General features: G+C 40.5%; 2 protein-coding genes across 3 annotated transcripts; both read left to right on the forward strand.

Annotated features, from left to right (window-relative positions):
• The first annotated feature begins 4,650 nt into the window (after positions 1 to 4,650).
• Positions 4,651 to 6,775, forward strand: LOC135593090 (pectinesterase-like). Its single transcript, XM_065082911.1, has 2 exons — positions 4,651 to 5,834; positions 5,931 to 6,775. Exons 1-2 carry the CDS (start codon positions 4,757 to 4,759, stop codon positions 6,608 to 6,610), a joined length of 1,758 nt encoding a protein of 585 aa, XP_064938983.1. The 5' UTR covers positions 4,651 to 4,756; the 3' UTR covers positions 6,611 to 6,775.
• Positions 6,776 to 7,686: 911 nt separating this feature from the next.
• LOC135593092 (1-phosphatidylinositol-3-phosphate 5-kinase FAB1B-like) lies at positions 7,687 to 19,718 on the forward strand. Of its 2 annotated transcripts, none has more exons than XM_065082913.1 (12): positions 7,687 to 8,051; positions 8,130 to 9,124; positions 11,647 to 12,378; positions 12,606 to 12,759; positions 12,891 to 13,235; positions 13,604 to 14,548; positions 14,646 to 14,977; positions 15,066 to 15,189; positions 15,275 to 15,445; positions 15,542 to 16,978; positions 17,394 to 17,660; positions 19,116 to 19,718. In XM_065082913.1, exons 2-12 carry the CDS (start codon positions 8,526 to 8,528, stop codon positions 19,359 to 19,361), a joined length of 5,352 nt encoding a protein of 1,783 aa, XP_064938985.1. In that variant the 5' UTR covers positions 7,687 to 8,051; positions 8,130 to 8,525; the 3' UTR covers positions 19,362 to 19,718. The 2 variants fall into 2 exon arrangements, with proteins under 2 accessions (XP_064938985.1, XP_064938984.1); XM_065082912.1 differs by having other exon boundaries at positions 7,743 to 8,051; positions 8,130 to 9,136; positions 19,116 to 19,502.
• The last annotated feature ends 67 nt before the right edge of the window (positions 19,719 to 19,785 follow it).

Here is a 19,785-nt window from a genome sequence, read left to right on the forward strand (position 1 = left end):
GTTGGAGTTCTAAGAAGCAAAAGACAGTCGCCCGGTCTACAACTGAAGCTGAATACCGTGCCATTGCCGCTACCACTGCAGAACTCAATTGGATCACGAATCTTCTCCAGGAACTCAACATCGATTCCACTCCTACAATATATTGTGATAATATTGGAGCTACCTATCTGTGCGCTAATCCGGTATTCCACTCCCGCATGAAACATATTGCTATTGACTTCCACTTTGTACGTGATCAAGTTGTCCGCCGTCAACTCCGTGTTTCTCATGTTCATACAGCTGATCAATTGGCCGACTCACTTACGAAGCCTATAGCTCGTAAGCTGTTTGCATTACATCAGTCCAAGATTGGCCTCCTTGATAGGAGCACCATCTTGCGGGGGCATGATAAGTAGATGAGATTTTCCTAATTGTTGAGGAAATCTCTCTACTCTGTTGAGGGAAATCCTCTAACCCGTTGAGGAAACTTCTCCTTCTAACCTGTATATAAAGACGGAGGATATGTCAATAACATTCAACTTGTTTTTCTACGACTCATTTATCTCTTTATTTTAACATGATGAAGGGAAAACGACCTAAAGTCTTGGGTGGAGACACGAGTAGGTCTAAGATGGGACTTGAGCTGGGGTGGTGGTGTCCGTTAGGGTGTCATTGTATGGAGCTTGCAGTGGCAGGGTGGCTCTCCTTTCTGCCCTCCATTATCCTCAAAAGACAGAGAACGCCATCGTAGCTGCTTCAACATCGACTGCTCCACACACACTGCATGGTTTGCACCAGTCTCTACTGTTGCCACAGTGCTCCTTAGTGCTCTTCCAGCTAGCCTTGCCAAGACAGTAAGTAGGTTGGCGCTTTACATCACATCCCTCCAAGAGAAATCAACACTTTCAATCACACACATGGGATGAGAAGACGACCCTTCTCCTACATGTTGTGTCTATCAGTTCATGCATGGTGGGGACTGTATCAGTATATTGCAGTACTCTAGAGATTCCTTTACTGTAGTAGTGAAGTCAAAATTTCCTTGGTCTCTTTCTTTCATGTGTCGGTATTAAGATGTGGATCATTTTTGCAAGTCATATCAGAAATGAAGTCAAAGAGGTCCAAACCCTCTATTCAAAATTCAGGGAGCAAAAAGTCTTCACCTAATTCACTTAAACACAAACACCTACTGCAAGCACAACCCATATGGAATGTGATGATCTCAGGCATGCAGTAGCAGTGAGGTGCTTCAGAGAAGTCCCCAACCAATTCCTAGCCCAATTATTGCTACTTGACAGGGATGACACCAATCAGTATCCTAGGTTTTGACATGTAAGCGGTCGTCATCCTCTTAATCTCATTACGATGCTTTATGCCATTTCTGCTGGCCGACACTTACTGACACTGATATTGTCATGATGACGGTGCCATGCAAGCTTTTCCTATCAATCTTATTCTTGTTAAACCTTGGTCTTATGTTTATATCTGTCAAGTAGCATTCAAAGGGTAACTTTCTGTCATCTAGAAGAACATTGTTTTGACCACTGATAAATCAGGCACTTAGAAGTCAAACTTTTCGTGATTTAGCCTAATAAATTAAATGACTTATTAACTACCAAACCTAAACCCAAAATGCACTCATCTCGGCTTTATAGACTATTACCAACATGTCTTAGTATGTCTCACCTAACTGAATGGAGATGTGCATGAAGTTGGTTTGTCGGTGATGCCAACTCACGACCAAATCCAATTCAAGATTTATTCGTACCAGACATTAATATCTTGGGATTGTCGACGAAAGATCCAGTGAGAGAGGATTTGACTTTGGAGAGTAATAATTAGTAGTCAATGTGAAATCTTAGGGGGTAACATGATGTAGTATACTACATCGACGTGACTTTTCGGATTTAGTTACGATGAATATCTACTTATTGGTTTATTGGTAGTAAATGTGAAATCTTAGGGGGTAAGATTCAATAATTCAAGAGTTTATTGGTTAGGGGCTCCGACGGATATCTTATACCTGAATATCTACTTATTGCATCGTCTACTATACGTGTATGACCCTCTAAGCCCAATATCGAATTGGTCATGAGTTATACATGTCAGAATTCCTTTTGGCTCAAAGAATAATTCCTTAGTCTACCCTAGATCAATTCACGAAGTTTGGATTTGACCTGATATTGACTTCCATTCGAGCATTACGCTCTGTCCACTCGGGATGAGACCAAACCAAACGAAAAGTTCCTAACCCATCGACCACGGCAGGCATAAGTTCCTAACAGAGAGCAAATAGCACACCAGGACCACACACTGCCCTTTCGAAAATTCTCAAGAAACCATAGCCAAGAGAAAAGAATGAGTTGCCCCCACCAATAAACGTTGTGTTCTTCCTATCTGGCTCAGAATAAAGGCATGCAAAAGCAAATGCTGCTATGAAATAATTTATCTTGATTAATTGCTTATTCGAGTCTCATTTGTGAATAAACTAATAACTTGCTGAATCATATGTGTAATTTCGTCTCATGATCATCTGAGTCGTAATTGAGCAATTTAATCATCTATTATCGATCAATATTATTGCACATAGCCTACGATTATAAATTGTATTATCTATGTGTGTGACTATCTTCCAAATCATTGTCTCCAACGTCTCCATTACCTTACCATCTATCTCTCAACATGATCCAAATTTCCATTTCCCAAATCACTTCCATACCTATTTGGACTACCACCACCAACTCTTGGCTTTTTATCAGCATCTTCTTCTTCATCGTCAATAGCAACTTTATCAGCCCAGACTTCACTCCAGTGTTTCTACATCATTGTCATAGTGGAGCATTGACTCCACCTAATTGTCTAGCAACGGCAGAAGGTCCCAAGCAAAAGAGAAGGGTAGTTTAGTGTCAGTCATCATATGCAATGTAAATTGGAGATTAATAGCTTTGAATTGCAGATGTCACTTGTCAACTTTACCTCTAATGCATATGCCTCACGTCAAAAAATGACAGTGGACATGAAAGAAGTAAAAGGTTTAAGAAAATAGACCTGAATGTACTTCAGAAATTGTCATAGTGTGTACTCCCATACTGGAGTGTAGGAATCACAAGGGTCCATGGAAGATAATTCCATGCATGCAATCATGGAGTCAGCTTTGAATAACCAAACAAGAACATTAAAGTAGTTAAATCTATATGGGGACAAGCAAAAGTCGTCCAGTGGATAAGTGCCGATCTAATGGATAATATTTATATTGTGATACAATGCTTCTCATCTAAGGAGAGGCTACCCCACCACCCTGAATTTTTAATGATATTTTGCATTATAAATCTATATCCACATAGTATGTGTATTTTAGTTTGGGAGTGAATTCCACCAAAAACACGTTATAAGCATAATCTTGAGAAGAAATATGAACTGTGTAAAGGTTTCCAATTAGAGGTTTAGTTTAGGATAAGGAGGTTTGACCACTGCAGCGATTGATTATGTTTGACACTGTAATGTCCAACTGTCCTTGGAGAAAGATGTGAACCTCTCTAAAAGCATAGCAATTGGGAGGGACATGAAGTAATGCTCCTGACCTTTGAACTTTTCTTGCGATAACTTTGCCGAAGTCAAAGGATGTGATGAGATTGACGTTGAATCTTCTCTTGACGTCAAAGTAATTCACCCACAATTATTTTGGATCTCTTCAGTCACTCTATCATCCCATTCTATTAACCCTCTCTCTCTCTCTCTCTCTTGCGGTATTGCTTGCCCAAGAACTGATGTTGTCATATGTGACAAATGTTCAGTATGTTTACTGCGAGTTGCTAGTCTTTGTATATTCTTCTACGCCAGTCTCTAAAGGTTTTCTTGCAAGAATGGAAACATGAATCTATCCTATTGTCTGTAACATCGACCGCAGAAAAATGAATTGTAGTTTGTTGTTGGACCTCTGAAAGCTTCTCCAAAACCCTACCCAAGAAACACGATGACCGCAAAAGACCAAGGGTGCATGTGTAGACGCCAATTGATTGCAACCAAACTTTATTGGTGTGTGGCAAATGCTCTACTAATAAAGATAATATACCAGGCAATAACAAAAGAATAGACTATGACATTGCACCTAATTCCGTCTTATTTGCCCCTTGCGTTACCATCCATATTTGATGGAATCTTTAAATGTAGTGAACCCCCCCCTCCCTCCTCAACCACCACCACAACCTGCACGCAAAAAGCAGAAGGGGACGATCGATAAGCCCGTCAAACGATCAAATAATTATGATCTTGTTGAGTCTGTACAAATGCCTATGGATCCATCTTCCTGTGAATTACATATGCAGCAGTTATCATTAAATCATTAGTTGGATGATCATTGTCAGTATCAGAAATCTAAGCTGATCGTGCAAACCAGTTGAAAGATTGATAGATTCACTGCATGGATCCAAGTGTGTAAATCCAACAGAGGCATGGAACGCCGATGAAACATTAACGTAAAAGGGAAATGGAGAGAAAGGAGGCAGACACACATGACTTGCTTTAGTGCATATATATGATATGATAGCATGATTGATTCACTGTCAAGTGGGTAGAGAGCATCGACGTTGCAGAGTGGCTGCTTTATACTTTACTTTTTGGGATGAATGTGGTGAATATTCTACGCTTGATGCTGCTTATATATTTGGACTACCATCAGCTTGACTTCCTCTGTAAAGGACTCTTCCGCCTTCGCCATTTCCTCTTCCATGGAGTTCCTCACTATATAGCCTTCATCTTTCTCTCTTCCCTCTTAAAAATGGCGCATGTTGGAAGCATGAGTCTGTATGAGAGAGTGATGATGTCAAGGAATAGGGAGCACAAGAAAAAGCTCCTTGTATGGGCATTTGCAGTCTCTCTAGCCATAGCTTTATCTGCCGGCCTCTCTTTAAAGACCATAAAGCAAGCAGGAGCTAAGCCGAAGCCACTGGGTCACTCGCTGCATTCCCACAACGTAGTCTCCAGAGCCACCGACACGTCCACCGCCGTCACTGAGAGCTCTGTCGCTTCCACCTGCAAGTCCACCCTCTACCCGGAGGCATGCGAGGCGGCGCTGGCGTCGGTTGCGTCGACGGCCAGCACGAAGGAGATGTTCGACGTCTCCGTCGAGTCCGCGAAGAGCAGGGCCCGCGTGGCACGTGACGTGGCTTACAACATGAGGCAGCCGTCGGCCCAGAAGTCCACCTCGCGCTCGCAGTCGAGCGTCAACGACTGCCTCGAGCTCCTGGACATCACCCTGGACCAGCTCGACGACGTCTTGCGCGCGAAGAAGAGCTCCAGCTTCCACGACGTCCAGACGTGGCTCAGTGCCGCGCTGACCAACCAGGCGACGTGCTCGGAGGGCCTCGAGACCGTCAAGGCCAAGGGCGGCGACTCCTTGAACGCCCAGGTGGAGAGCCTGTCGCAGTACATCAGCAACGCGTTGGCGCTGCATAAGAAGGTTAAGGCTAAGGACAAGGACGGCGGTCACAAGGGCGGCCATGGTGGCCGGAAGCTCCTGTCCGACAGGTTTCCGGAGTGGCTATCGGCAGGAGACCGGAGACTTCTACAGGCCTCTCCAGAGGACGTCCGGGCCGACGCGGTGGTGGCCAAGGACGGCAGCGGGACGCACACGACCATCAATGAGGCGATCGCCTTCGTGTCCTTGGCCTCCAAGGGCAGCGGCGATGGTAGCACGAAAGTGATATACGTGAAAGCTGGCACGTACAACGAGTACATCAACATCCCAACCAAGCAGAAGAACGTAATGTTAATGGGGGATGGAAAGGGCAAATCGATCGTTGTAGGCAGCAGGAACGCCAAGGACGGCTACACAACGTACGGCTCTGCGACCGTCGGTAAGTGTTTTCCAAGTCAATTTCCATATCTACCCTTATATAATTGTGGAATTACTACCAAGTACATTATCTGACGAGCAGTCTTAATCATGGCAGCTGCAATGGGTGCGGGCTTCATCGCGAAGGGCTTGACCATCATCAACAACTCAGGCCCAAGCAAGCACCAGGCGGTGGCGCTGCGCGTCGGCGCTGACAAGTCCGTGGTGTACCAGTGCTCCATCCAGGGCTACCAAGACACCCTGTACACCCACTCCAACCGCCAGTTCTACACGGAGACCGACATCTACGGCACCGTCGACTTCATCTTCGGCAACTCCGCCGTGGTGCTGCAGAACTGCTACATCCAGCCCCGGAAGCCCGGGGGCGGCCAGAAGAACTCCGTCACGGCGCAGGGCCGCACCGACCCCAACCAGAACACGGGCATCTCCATCCAGAAGTGCAAGATACAGGGCTCGTCCGACCTGGGGAGCACGCCGACGTACCTCGGCCGGCCGTGGCAGAAGTACTCCCGGACCGTCGTGATGGAGACCTACTTGGACGATTCGATCGACCCGGACGGTTGGGAGCCCTGGTCGGGAAGCTTCGCGCTGTCCACGCTCTACTACGGGGAGTACGCCAACACGGGGCCAGGGGCCTCCACCTCCGGCCGCGTCTCCTGGGCCGGCGTCCACCCGTCCCTCTCATCCAGCGAGGCGTCCAAGTTCACGGTTGCAGAGTTCATCGTCGGGGACTACTGGTTGCCGAGCACCGGTGTCAGCTACACCTCCGGACTCTGATACCCTACTGGTTGTTCCACGGCCCCCAGGTCCAGGTAAACGGGCCCTTAATGGGCCTTAAAGCAAATGCCTTGTGGGCCTTAAGTGGTGGTGTACAAGCTGTGAATGTTATAATTTCCATATTGATGTTATAAATGCTGGAGACCTTAGAAATTCCTTTTTTTATTATTATCTCAGACTGTGTTGCTTGCAGAGTAAAACAAAATCTATCATTGACAAAATTATTTGACTATCCTTTTGTGATAAAACAATATTGGTTTGAAGTACTGACCCCATAATAACAAATGTTAGATGTTGTTGAGGATGTATGATATAAGTAGGCCAAGTTTTGTCTTAATTTGTTGTGGATGTATTGATCATTAAAGTATATATTGTTTCCCTCTTTACTAACTCCAGCTTTAAATTAATTATAAGCAAAAATTATGCCAAAAATGTAATTATAATTATCAATAGTAGAAATTATTGGCTGTTTGGTCATATTGGAGTAATTAACACCCTTGTGTTCATCCAAAATGATTCATGAATCACCAAATGTAATCAATTAGTGTAAACTACATTGACCATTTAATTGATCTCCAAATCTCAATTGCCCCAAAGTACATCATCATGCTTAAATCTAAAAATAAAGGCATTATTGTCATATACAAATCAGTCTCAAAACCTACCTCAGACTAAAATGATTATGAAGAATAAAAAGAATTATTCATCTTATACTCATTCTATCTACATTATTTGGCATAAATGAGACAATAAGGTGATTGAATTTAATGTAAGGATTATTTTTATTAAAATATAATAAATAAAAAATAACATAATAAATCATTCATGGCGGTTCACAACTGTCAACTCGTGTTGACTCCGCGGGTCCATTTGGTTCTGTACGATTTAAGCCCACATAACTAAAATTCAAAAGAAAGATACCTTTGTGATTCTACCCTCGACGCTACCAGCTTTGTTATCAATGAAATGCTGGATCAGTATCTGGGCCCCGCTGTGGGGTCGTTCTATCCTCCAATGAAGAGTAAGTTAGAGGCTCTGGTATCGGGTTGGAGTGCAACGTGGAAAAGGCGAGGGAAGAAGGAAGGGGCTTCCCTTCTCCTCCGCGTGAAAGCCGAAGCAGAGGGGGCGAGTCGGAAAAGGTGGACGAGGGGAAAGTTGAGATCGATCTTGTTCCCCTGCGCTGCAAATTATTCGGCGCCATGTTGGTTGGGTTCCCGTGGATTTGGTCGAGAGCTCGATCAGATCAAGCTCTGAGGCTTCCGGAAGCTGTGGGGATCTCGTGTGGCGATTGATCCGCTCCACTCGAATTCGTACCCAAATTCCTCTGTTGCTCCGAAATCGCCTCTGTTCGTTCCGAATTCGAGCCAGTGGGAATCTCGCCGTCGAGCTCCTCGGCCGTGAATCTCCTTGATTTTGATTCTTGGCTCTTGTTCTTCTTTTGGTAGATATTCGTTTCCTATTTTGGATAATTTTATCCGAAGGTTGTTGATGGAGATCCTTCTTTTATTTCATTCTGCAGAATTGATCTTCGACGGCTGAGGTTTTGTGGCCAAATTGCTGCCGGATATAATCCGTATATTGATCTATTAGGGTTTTGAACAGTGACCGTGTAGGTGAGATGTATGGATAATGAGAGATGGATCTCGAGTACAAAGGACATCGTTTAGAGTCTCAAATCTGAATCTTTGGTTCGTGGTTCTGAATTCTTCATCAGCTAGGTATTTGTTCTTAATCTGGAAGCAGGGTTCTTCTGTCACGATTAATTCATCAGGAATTCATTTTTGTGGGCCAAAGGCTAAACTTCTGGGTTCAATTCTGGTCCAGTGCTAATCGGTTGGTGAAACATTTCAATCGTTGTCGGGATAGCTGCAAATGAAAAAATCAGAATGAAAGGGCTTGGGAGGGTCTGTCGTCTATGGAAACCCCTGACGAGAGGTTCCCTGATTTAGTCAGCATAGTGAAATCCTGGATTCCTTGGAGGGCTGATCCAGCTTGCATTTCGAGGGCCTTTTGGATGCCTGATGATAGTTGTATGGTCTGTTATGAATGTGACTCACAGTTCACGATCCTCAATCGGAGACACCATTGTCGTAAGTGTGGCCGTGTTTTCTGTGCTAAATGCACCTCAAATTTTGTCCCTGCTAATTTCTATGACATCGAGAATTTCCGAGAAGGAGAGTTGATTAGGGTGTGTAGTTTTTGCTTCAAGCAGTCGGAGGACGTAGCAGCCTCAAGGGATGAAGTTCAACCTTCAGGCCCGATACTTAGTCCTTCCCTTTCAACTACAAGTTTGGCTAGTACCAAGTCCAGTGGTACTGCTAATAGCAGTACATCATCAGCAGTTTCTTTCACATATTCAAGTGGAGCTTACCAGCAAGCCCCTCATGGTCCTGTCTGTTGCCCCAGTCAGTCTATTCAGTTGGAAATCTACTCTGACAAACAAGACATGTTGATATCAGAGACTACCATGAATTCTTTGGTGGATAAAGGCGATAATTCTCCAGCTCATTTCAGGTTCTTGAACAGGTGCAATTATATTTTTGATGTCATTATCTGCCATCATTATGCACTTTTCTATAGGGGAATAAGCTCATAGGTAGATTACTACACTCAACAATAAGTAACAAATTGCTTTTTCGACATTCATACATGTATAGCATCTCCACAAATATCTTTTGTGCTTATGTCATCGTAACATTATTGGAGCCTCCAATCTTTTTATAATTATTGGCTTTACAGCTCTTGCAAAGTTGAGAAAGCCCCTTCAATGAGATTTAAGCAGATATTGTGACTGTCTATTTTTGAATGTCAATCCTCTGGAAATTGATATACGGATTAGGCAAACCAGAGGATATGTACCTTAACCATCCTTTCAGACAATAAGTGTTCGTAAAGACATTCTGCTGCATTTTGTGCTTGTTCAACCTTGTAGAAACATCCTTAAAACCATCTTTTCTGAATATCTGGACAAGTGAGGGACGCCATTTACTCATTTTAAATGATAGAAGAATAGGACCATCAAACTTGTGGTGCAGCTGTCTTTCTTGTTTCTGAACGCGGCCAGTAGCCATTGCTATGGCTGAGCCAAAACCAAATGAATCTTCTTAGACATTGTGTCTTGTGGCAAAATAAATCAATAAATAAGATAATTTTGTAAATAACATAATTTCAAGTTACCAAAGCTAGGAAAGACAGAAATGTAAGAGAAGAACATACAGAGATGTTTTCTTCACCCAAATTGCATAATCATTACTTCACAATGGGCACATTTTCCTAAAGCTGAGAATCCTAAATATTGTTTAGTAATTAATTTTGGCAATAATATAATTTGTTTCCTAGTTCTTTCAGGGCACTTTCTGGTGATGAGTAGCCCATATCTGAATCTAGTATGTCTTGTATATGTCTCTTTTCTAAACTCTTTTTTTTTTTATAAGTTCAGAAGTGTCCAAAGCCCTAGTGTTTTAAAGTTTACAACTATAATATGGATTGGTCTATCAGATCTCTTATAAACCAAATTAAGCACTAGGTTGCATGAAATAATCCCAATTGCGGGCATTTGTCCTCGAGATAGTTTGGTTGTTGTCCAAGTTCTTGGTCAAGAGTCAATTCTGATGGTCAATTTGGGAGTTCAGTGTGTTGCTTCCAATTCTGCTAATCATGCTGAGACACTGACGAATTTTAGTGGCAGACTTCATTAAATCAAGATAAATGGTTCTTGAAACCTATGCTTGACTTAAATATTTATGTCAGGGATTCAGTTTGCTCACAAGTCACAAGTGTGCCCATTTTGTAGTTTTTCTTTAATCTAATTAAATGTTGAATTTGCTGTTGATTAAAATTTTCTTGTTATGGTCTTAATCTGCATTTATTACATAGTATAAACAGCAGGATAAGGTATCAAATACCAATCATACTCTATCATGACCACAAAAGCATTGTAATAATGATTACAACTTTTGCTTTTCTTTTTCTTTTGGGAAAACGTTGGTAGTAGCTAGCCATCGCTTGAAATGTAGATAAGTTTTATTGGATCGTTTTACTCCAATGTTTTCTTTTAGTGTACCCAAGGGAATAAACTCAAGTGACTGATTGTTACATGGATTGAGAGAGGAGACAGCATATGAGCAAGGAGTTGGGAGAAGATAAGTGAGTGAAATCTATTATAAGAAAATTCCTTATCTCTAAGAATTTCTTTTCCATCTTGTGGGCCTAAGTTAATGAAAAAAGATAAAGAAAAGTTATATCCTAACCCTTCTATAAAACCTTCATTCCGTGATAACTTTGTTAAAACAAGTGTATGTTGGGCATTTTATTCCATGTCTAGCAAGAGCCTCTAATTGAGACTTCTTGTAGTCGGATGTGCCTTTTCTTATTAGACTCCTTAAATGTCATCTTAGATGCCAAAAAATTATGACTACTATACTCCTGAAAAACACATATTAACAGTACATTGTTGAAATTAAAATTTCTACAATAAACCTGATAAAATCCTGTATTTAATATAATTGTTCCATTATTTTGAAAATATTGATTAAGTGCATCTGATATGTTAATTACATTAACTTTAACATAATGCATGAAACCTATGAATCATTACCTGACACTATAGCTTCTTCCATGAGTTCTTTAGCTTGATTTATTACAGTGTAGTTGTGATTAATTCCTTTCATGCTATTTTTCAATCATCACTTGTTGAAAAATTCAGATTTCATATATTTGGTTGAGCTTGTTAAAATTCTGAGAACTTTGTGCTAAATTTTTTACTAGCCCTTGTAGCTTAATTCCAAAGTTACCTTTTCTGATATGTATAGGAATTGTTGTGTCCAGCTAGATCATATTTTACTATAGAAATTTCTTTCATCACACATCTTCATTAATACATCACAATTTCTTTTCTGAATTACAGTTTTGTCATATGGCAATTTAAGTGTTGATGGAAAAAGTCTCCATATTTTTAATGTGAAAGTCAAATCAAGCATGTCAATAATTTATTTTGGCATTTGACACTTAAATATATAGTTTGCCTCCGATTACAGGAGTGATGATGATGATGATGACTATGGAGCATGTCACTGGGATTCAGAAGAACAAAAATTCCACAACTCTGATGAATTTTATGGTCCAGCTGGTTTCGATGAATCTGAGCAGAGTTATCGATCAAATAAAATTCATCCTGCCGAAGTAACTATTGGAACTCAGGATATTGGCTTGCCATTGACTCACAGCTGTGAATTCCATTCTTCGTTAGGTGTTGATCAGGGGGAAGAACAAGGTTTTTTCAATAATGTTGAATGTGGTTCTTCCTCCATATATGGTGTGGATAGCACTGATGCAGAGCCTATGGACTTCGAGAACAATCAACAACTTTGGCTCCCTCCTGAGCCTGAAGATGAAGAAGATGAGAGAGAAGCTGTTCTATTTGATGATGATGATGAAGAAGATGCTACAGGAGAATGGCATTATCCATGTTCATCAAATAGCTTTAGTAGTAGTGGGCACGGAAGCAGAGATCGATCTAGTGAGGAACATAAGAGAGCCATGAAAAGTGTTGTTGATGGGCATTTTAGGGCTTTGGTATCTCAACTACTTCAAGTTGAAAATATATCCATCTGTGAAGAAGATGGTAAGGAGAATTGGCTGGATATAATAACTTCTTTGTCGTGGGAAGCAGCAACTCTTCTTAAGCCAGACACTAGCAGCGGAGGAGGAATGGACCCTGGATTATATGTGAAAGTTAAGTGCCTAGCTTGTGGGCATCTCAGTGATAGGTAAATTTATGTTCTTTTAATGTTTCATCAAGTTGAATACGTGAACTTTCAGTTTATGTTTCATGAGCCTTCTCGATAATGGAAATGTAATTGCTTTAGATGATGTTGTAGCAGACTTGATTATCATGATTTGGCTGGTGTATTGTTGTTTTGTGTAACTCATGGACTCTTTGATTCCTGGGAAATGCTATGGTGCTAATATATGTTCTTTTTCCTTTTTCTTCTAGCATGGTGGTGAAAGGAGTTGTGTGCAAGAAGAACGTGGCTCATCGTCGTATGTTGTCGAAGATTGAGAAGCCCCGCTTCCTAATCCTTGGTGGAGCTCTTGAGTATCAGCGTGTGACAAATTTGCTTTCAAGTTTTGATACATTGTTACAGCAGGTTAATTTACCCCTTAGTCTTAAGTTGCATGCATTTAAATTTAGCTTGTGTGCAGGCATTTATGTATGCTATATATGCGTAGAGAGTGAGATGCTTCATTGTCATTTCTGAACTTTTTTTGTTTTCTCCAGGAAATGGATCACCTAAAGATGGCAATTGCAAAGATAGATGCTCATCACCCCAATGTCCTTTTGGTGGAGAAATCAGTTTCTCGATTTGCTCAAGATTATCTTCTTGCTAAAAACATTTCACTTGTCTTGAATATTAAAAGGCCACTCTTAGAGCGTATCGCACGCTGTACTGGTGCTCAGATAGTCCCTTCAATTGACCACCTTTCGTCTCCTAAACTGGGTCATTGTGACTTGTTTCATGTGGAGAAGTTTCTCGAAGAGCATGGCACTGTTGGACAGGAAGGAAAGAAACTCCTAAAGACGTTGATGTTTTTTGAGGGATGTCCAAAGCCCTTGGGCTGTACCGTAAGTTCTCAAGTTTCCTAATTTTAGTTATTGGTTGTTGTTTTGTTGCCAAGTGATGAAAACTCTTCATGCATCACCATTGATATTTCTGTATTTTGGTGTTCCACCAAGCAAATTGCAGACATACCATCAGATTTATGTTTTGCTCAGACAGCTTTTTTTTTTTTTTGACACTTTAGAGTGCTGTGCTTGTAATTGGTTTTTTTATAAAAAGTTTATTCTCAAACAACTTTTCTGTTTTGAAGGATATTTTTAATAATAAATAGAGGATGAGGAGATTTTGATGCTTCTTGTTAGTTATGTTTTTGTAAACACACAAATAAGGCAATTGAATGCACATGTCAATTATGATTTTTCTTTTTTTGTAGATTCTGCTTAAGGGTTCCAATGGTGATGAACTAAAGAAAGTCAAACATGTTATCCAATACGGAGTGTTTGCAGCATATCATTTGGCATTGGAAACATCTTTTCTTGCAGATGAAGGGGCTTCTCTTCCAGAACTTCCTTTGAAGTCTCCAATCACTGTTGCACTGCCAGATAAACCCTCAACCATTAACAGATCTATATCTACAGTACCTGGTTTCACAATCTCTACTGCTGAAAATCCACAACCTAGTAATGCTGCACAAATATCCAGTAAATCAGATTCTAACAAAGAACTTGGCAACTTTGGAAAATCTGGATTAGTGGCATCACCATTTTGTTCTGAAAATCATACTTCTCATGCTTTCAAGTTTCTCTCTACCTCTGTTACTGCATCTGTTGATACGCATGATCTGCCTGTTGACAAAAATAATCAAATTAAACGTACTGATGAACAGCAAAGTATGGCTCCATTCAATTCTTTGTCTCATTCAGCAACAACTCCAAGCTCCTTTTTTTGTGATTCTTCATGTTATACTAGAGACGGCAATAAAGCAAAGGCTGAGATTGGATATATGGAAAATGATAATAAAACAATTCTCCATTGTCCAGTGCCAACGTCCAACTATCTTGATAGTCCAGAAACTTTTGTGAGTGGTAAAAATATGGCTTGTGATATGCAAACAGAAGACACCAAAATGATAGAAATGCAACATGGTTTTTCAGGTTTAGGGACCTCAGATCAACATAATTCTAGGAATGATCACATGTTTCCAAAGGAAGAATTCCCACCATCACCTTCAGATCATCAGAGCATTTTGGTTTCACTATCTTGTCACTGTGTATGGAAAGGGACTGTATGTGAGCGTGCACATCTGTTCCGCATTAAATATTATGGCAGCTTTGACAAGCCTCTCGGAAGACACTTACGTGACCATCTGTTTGATCAGGTTTTTATTTGTACTTAGAGTGCTTTATTTACTTACGAGTGTTTTTCCTGAAGAATTTAATTTGCCTACTAGAACCTCATTATATTTGCTGTGTCAGAGCTATCGGTGTCATTCCTGTGAGATGCCATCAGAAGCTCATATTTATCGTTATACTCATCACCAAGGCAGCCTGACGATATCTGTGAGGAAGCTTCAGGAATTTCTTTTGCCTGGAGAACGTGATGGCAAGATATGGATGTGGCACAGGTGCCTACGCTGTCCTCGAGTCAATGGGCTACCTCCTGCAACTCGAAGAGTTGTAATGTCTGATGCTGCCTGGGGTTTGTCTTTTGGTAAATTTTTGGAGCTTAGCTTTTCAAATCATGCTGCTGCAAGTAGAGTAGCCAGCTGTGGTCACTCTCTTCACAGGGATTGTCTACGTTTCTATGGGTACTTTTGTTTTCCTTCTATTCTTCCTCACTTGAGAGGATAACGCCCACTCTTACTTATTTGCTGATGCTAGTCTTAACATGTGCAGATATGGGGAAATGGTTGCATGCTTCAAGTATGCATCAATTAATGTACACTCTGTCTACCTGCCACCTCCAAAGCTGGAATTTAACTTCCAGCATCAGAAATGGGTACAAGAAGAAGCAAATAAAGTCTGTTCCACCAATCATTCTTTCTTTGCATTACGGCTGAATTATTTGGCACTCTTGGAAGTTAACTATGTTGTTATAATGACAGGTGGTTAAAACCGCAAATGATCTCTTCATTGCAATACGTAAGTCATTGCGCCAAGTTGAAGAGAAAGTATTGAACACTGGTTCTCATGATGGTAACATGGAAGTCCTTGAATCGAGAAGACGCTTAATTGAACTTGAAGGAATTCTTCAGAAAGAGCAGGCAGAGTTTGAGGTGAAGTAACATACTCCATTTTCTTTTCCTCCATTTTTTTTATCAAAGATTGGCCTCCTCAAGTAGATAGGTTTTAATTGCAATGACCCATTCCAGGAATCTAAACAGACAGTAATGAAAAAGGATGCAAAGATGGGGCAGCCATTCATTGATATTCTTGATGTCAATAGGCTACAAAAACAATTGTTGTTGCAGTCCTATGTATGGGATAAACGGCTAAAATTTGCTGCGGGTTCATTTAGTAACCCTCATGAACTGCTTAATGGTCTCATGACCAGAAATAAGGAGGATTTAACTCTCAGGGCACAGAGGAGCTTCATGAGTTCTGATGTTCTGGTTTCTGCAGTTGCTGAACCCCTTAATGGGAGTGGAACTAGGAATGAACATGACCAATATAAGCAATCTACTACAAATCAACAAAGATTAGATCTGGAACAGGACAAGAACACCAAACTTCTTTCTACTAGCACAAGTGTAAGCGATCAGTTTGATCCTCCAGAATGTGGTCTTGATGTCCGTAGGGTTCTCTCTGATGGGCAGTTCCCAGTTATGGCTGATCTCTCAGACACCTTGGATGCAAAGTGGAGAGGTGAAAATGGTTCTGCATTAGTTGATGGAAGCAAATTGAAATCATTAACCTCAGTTGAAGAAGCACCTGCAAATTCATCTTCTGAAAATCTTGAAGAAAGCATTTGTACTGATATGATGCCAGCAAGATCGGGAGAGAGTGCGGAAGCCATTTCAATTTTGACAAAAACATCATTTTCAGATCTCTATGCTTTTCTTAACAAGAATTGTGACAGTGCCCCAAGTGAGTACCATCCTGAATATATTTCTTTGTTTAAGGAGTTAATGCAGCAAGGTTGGGCAAGGCTGCTTCTTCCCCTTGGGGTGAATGATACTGTCATTCCAGTTTATGATGATGAACCGACCAGTGCTATATCTTATGCTCTTGTTTGTCCTGATTATCACTTTCAGATAACTGATGAGTTTGAGAAGTCCAAAGATGGTAGGGAATCCTCAATTTCCTTGATGATCCAGGAATCTGGAAACTCTCAATCATTTCAATCAGTTGAGGACATTCCATTTGAAAGCTTCAGAAGTTTTGGGTCAGTTGATGACAGCACCTCATCCACCTCTGGTAGCAAGAGCTCGGTGATATTAGATCCACTTGCATCTACTAAATCATTGCATGTCAGAGTTTCTTTTGCTGTGGATGGGCCTCATGGGAAAGTAAGATATTCTGTAACATGTTACTATGCAAAATATTTTGATGCTTTAAGGAGAACTTGCTGTCCGTCTGAACTTGATTTTATAAGGTCTCTTAGTCGATGTAAAAAATGGGGAGCACAGGGTGGGAAGAGCAATGTCTTCTTTGCGAAGTCACTGGATGATAGGTTCATCATAAAGCAGGTTACCAAGACAGAGCTAGAATCATTTATCAAATTTGCCCCCGAGTATTTCAAGTATCTGTTGGAGTCGAAAAGTACATCGAGTCCAACATGCTTGGCAAAGATTCTCGGCATCTACCAGGTATACGTCATGTTGAGCCTTTTCATCTTTTGTTTCTTTCAGGTTTTCTTAGATGTCAACTGTCTGAAAAATTATTGTCAATGTAATTACTTATTTGTACCTCTCTCAAAGTGTTGTGTTAGCAAAAAATACCAGATAGTTGTTACACTTGGTCTTCATTCTGGTTTAGTTTTGACTGATTCAAGTTGCTATTCTATTTTGAGCTATGGTTCTCAGTCTGGAGCTTCTTTTGGCTGTTCCTTATTTTTTTTTAATTTGATGAATTTCATGTTTCTTCTTTGGTACAAACAATCTGGAATTCCTTTTATTGGTTTACCAGTTCTTAGATCCTAGAACTAAATAATAACCATGATCAAGAATAATTACCATTTTATTTACTAGTTTTTCTGATATGCTTTTTGGATATTTGATGCAGGTTGCAGTTAAAAATCTGAAGGGTGGAAAAGAGTCCAGGATGGATGTACTAGTTATGGAGAATCTTTTATTTGGACGGTCTGTGAAATGGTTGTATGACCTCAAAGGATCTTCAAGGTCACGGTATAATGCGGATATAAGTGGTAACAATAAGGTACTTCTTGATCAAAATTTGATTGAGGCAATGCGTACCTCTCCAATTTTTGTTGGAAACAAAGCAAAGAGACTCCTGGAAAGAGCTGTATGGAATGACACTGCATTTCTTGCGGTGAGTAGATAATTTCAGTTAATTATGTTTCTTACCTATAAATATTGGCTATCACATAACTTATTTAAGAAAATTTTCCTTGATCATTTGGGTTATTTAAAAGAGTTATTCTCCTTTGGAAGAAAAGATGAGAATCCATCCTATTTCCACAACTAAACATGAATAAGAATATTTACTTGGGTAGGGTTGAGCAGAGAGAAAAGGAGAAAAAGACTAAAATTAACACTGCATCCTCCATAGATTCCCCTTGGAGCAATTTCACCAGTTTATCAAGTTTTATACTTGCCAGATCTGCACAAAATTGATAGGTGTCTGGACATTGGATGGGGTGCTTGTGTTGCCACTCGTGTTGGAAAACTGCATTCCTTTATTTCAATATTACCAAGGAATAGCAGTATTTGTAGTGTCACAATTTTCTCTCTACCCTCACCAATGAGTCTACCAAGAGTCCTAGACTATATTGTCTTACATTTTCCTCTAAAACCAAAAGAAATTAATCTTCGGCTACTTTTTCCACTGTTCTTCAAATGTGAGGATATGCTGTAAGTCCTGCAAAACAAGGTTTCAAATGTTGATTGGACTGGTACGTTCTGGTTGGAAACTGGTTGGACCAGTATGAACTAATCAGTATACTCTGGTCCAACCAAGGATGGTGTTTATGTCCATGACATTTAAAAGAAGTCTACTTTTCAAAATTGGGTTGACATGAATAATGCTTTCACCATAGGTTTTATCTCCTTACATTTAATAGAAGCTTTTAGCTTGTTATGCCGTAAGTAACAGACTTTACATTCTGTTTTTTATGTTAGCATTCACCCAGTATTTGTAGTTTGTTTTTTGACTAGATAAACTTTAAACCAGTACAAGATCCTCATGGTGTCTGCGAACTGAATTTTTCTCATTATTACAATAAAATACAGAATTACTGCAAATTATTGTTTTCTTGGTTTAAGAAATATATTTAAGGGTATATGTAGATTTGGTTCAACAAGTATTGTAACTAGGCTTGAATTGTGTTTCTGGCAAGCCGACTTTTATCTCAGCCAATCCAGTGAATCTTTTGCATTCAGATTCATTAAAAAAATCTATGATGTTGGAAGATATGCCCCCGTTCTTGTTTGTAAGCTTACTATCAACATCATTAAATTCACATGTATCAACCATAGGTTTGCAGCACATTGTAACCATGACCTCCCATGAACGGTCAATCAGCTGTTGTGCTCTGTTGCACAATCATACAAGACAAGTCTGTACTTTATTTTGCCATGGAATAATTGTGTCTTTCCGTTTCCACTTTGGATCACAACAATAGCTTGCCCATGTTCAAAGTTGATGAAACTAGCAAGTGACATCAGACAGCCAAGTGTTCGTTTCTTAGCAACTCAACAAGCTTTCCTTATCAAAGGCTTAAACATTCACATCTTTTAACTTCTTTTACTGCTGATGTTGTTGCAGTCCATTGATGTGATGGATTACTCTTTACTTGTGGGGGTGGATGAGAACAAGCGAGAGCTGGTTGTCGGGATCATTGATTTTATGAGACAGTATACTTGGGACAAGCACCTGGAGACATGGGTAAAAGCTTCTGGAATTTTCGGAGGGCCAAAAGATGCATCTCCTACTGTGATTTCACCCGATCAATACAAGAAACGTTTCCGAAAAGCAATGTCAGCATATTTCCTTGTGGTTCCAGATCAGTGATCACTTCCTGCCATCATCCCTAGCAACTCGCGGACCGACCTTGGCCAAGATAATCTGCTAGGTGCCTCGCTAAATTCGCCACAGGAAGTTCCTGCAAATTTTATGGTGTGTAATGGTTGATTGCCCGCATTTTAGGGTTCCATCAATCATCTCCTTTTTATCTCTTGTAGTATTTCTAGATGACAATCTGATTTGTTGGTTTTTTTGGCCACTTGACATTTATTTGTAATAGATGTGAAACAAAGTCTTATATGCCAAAAACTTTGGTTGTATGAAGTGTCGTTACCTCGTACCAACATGTACATTATGTATACCACAACATAATTTGTACTTTATGTATGCCTCTTATGTCTCGCACCCTATACTTCCTCATGAGATCATCTTCAAACTTCATCATATGACGTCCGTTTTCAAGCATCAGTGA

The sequence above is a fragment of the Musa acuminata genome, chromosome BXJ1-9 (assembly GCF_036884655.1).
Source record: "Musa acuminata AAA Group cultivar baxijiao chromosome BXJ1-9, Cavendish_Baxijiao_AAA, whole genome shotgun sequence".
In the NCBI taxonomy this organism is placed as follows: Eukaryota; Viridiplantae; Streptophyta; class Magnoliopsida; order Zingiberales; family Musaceae; genus Musa; species Musa acuminata.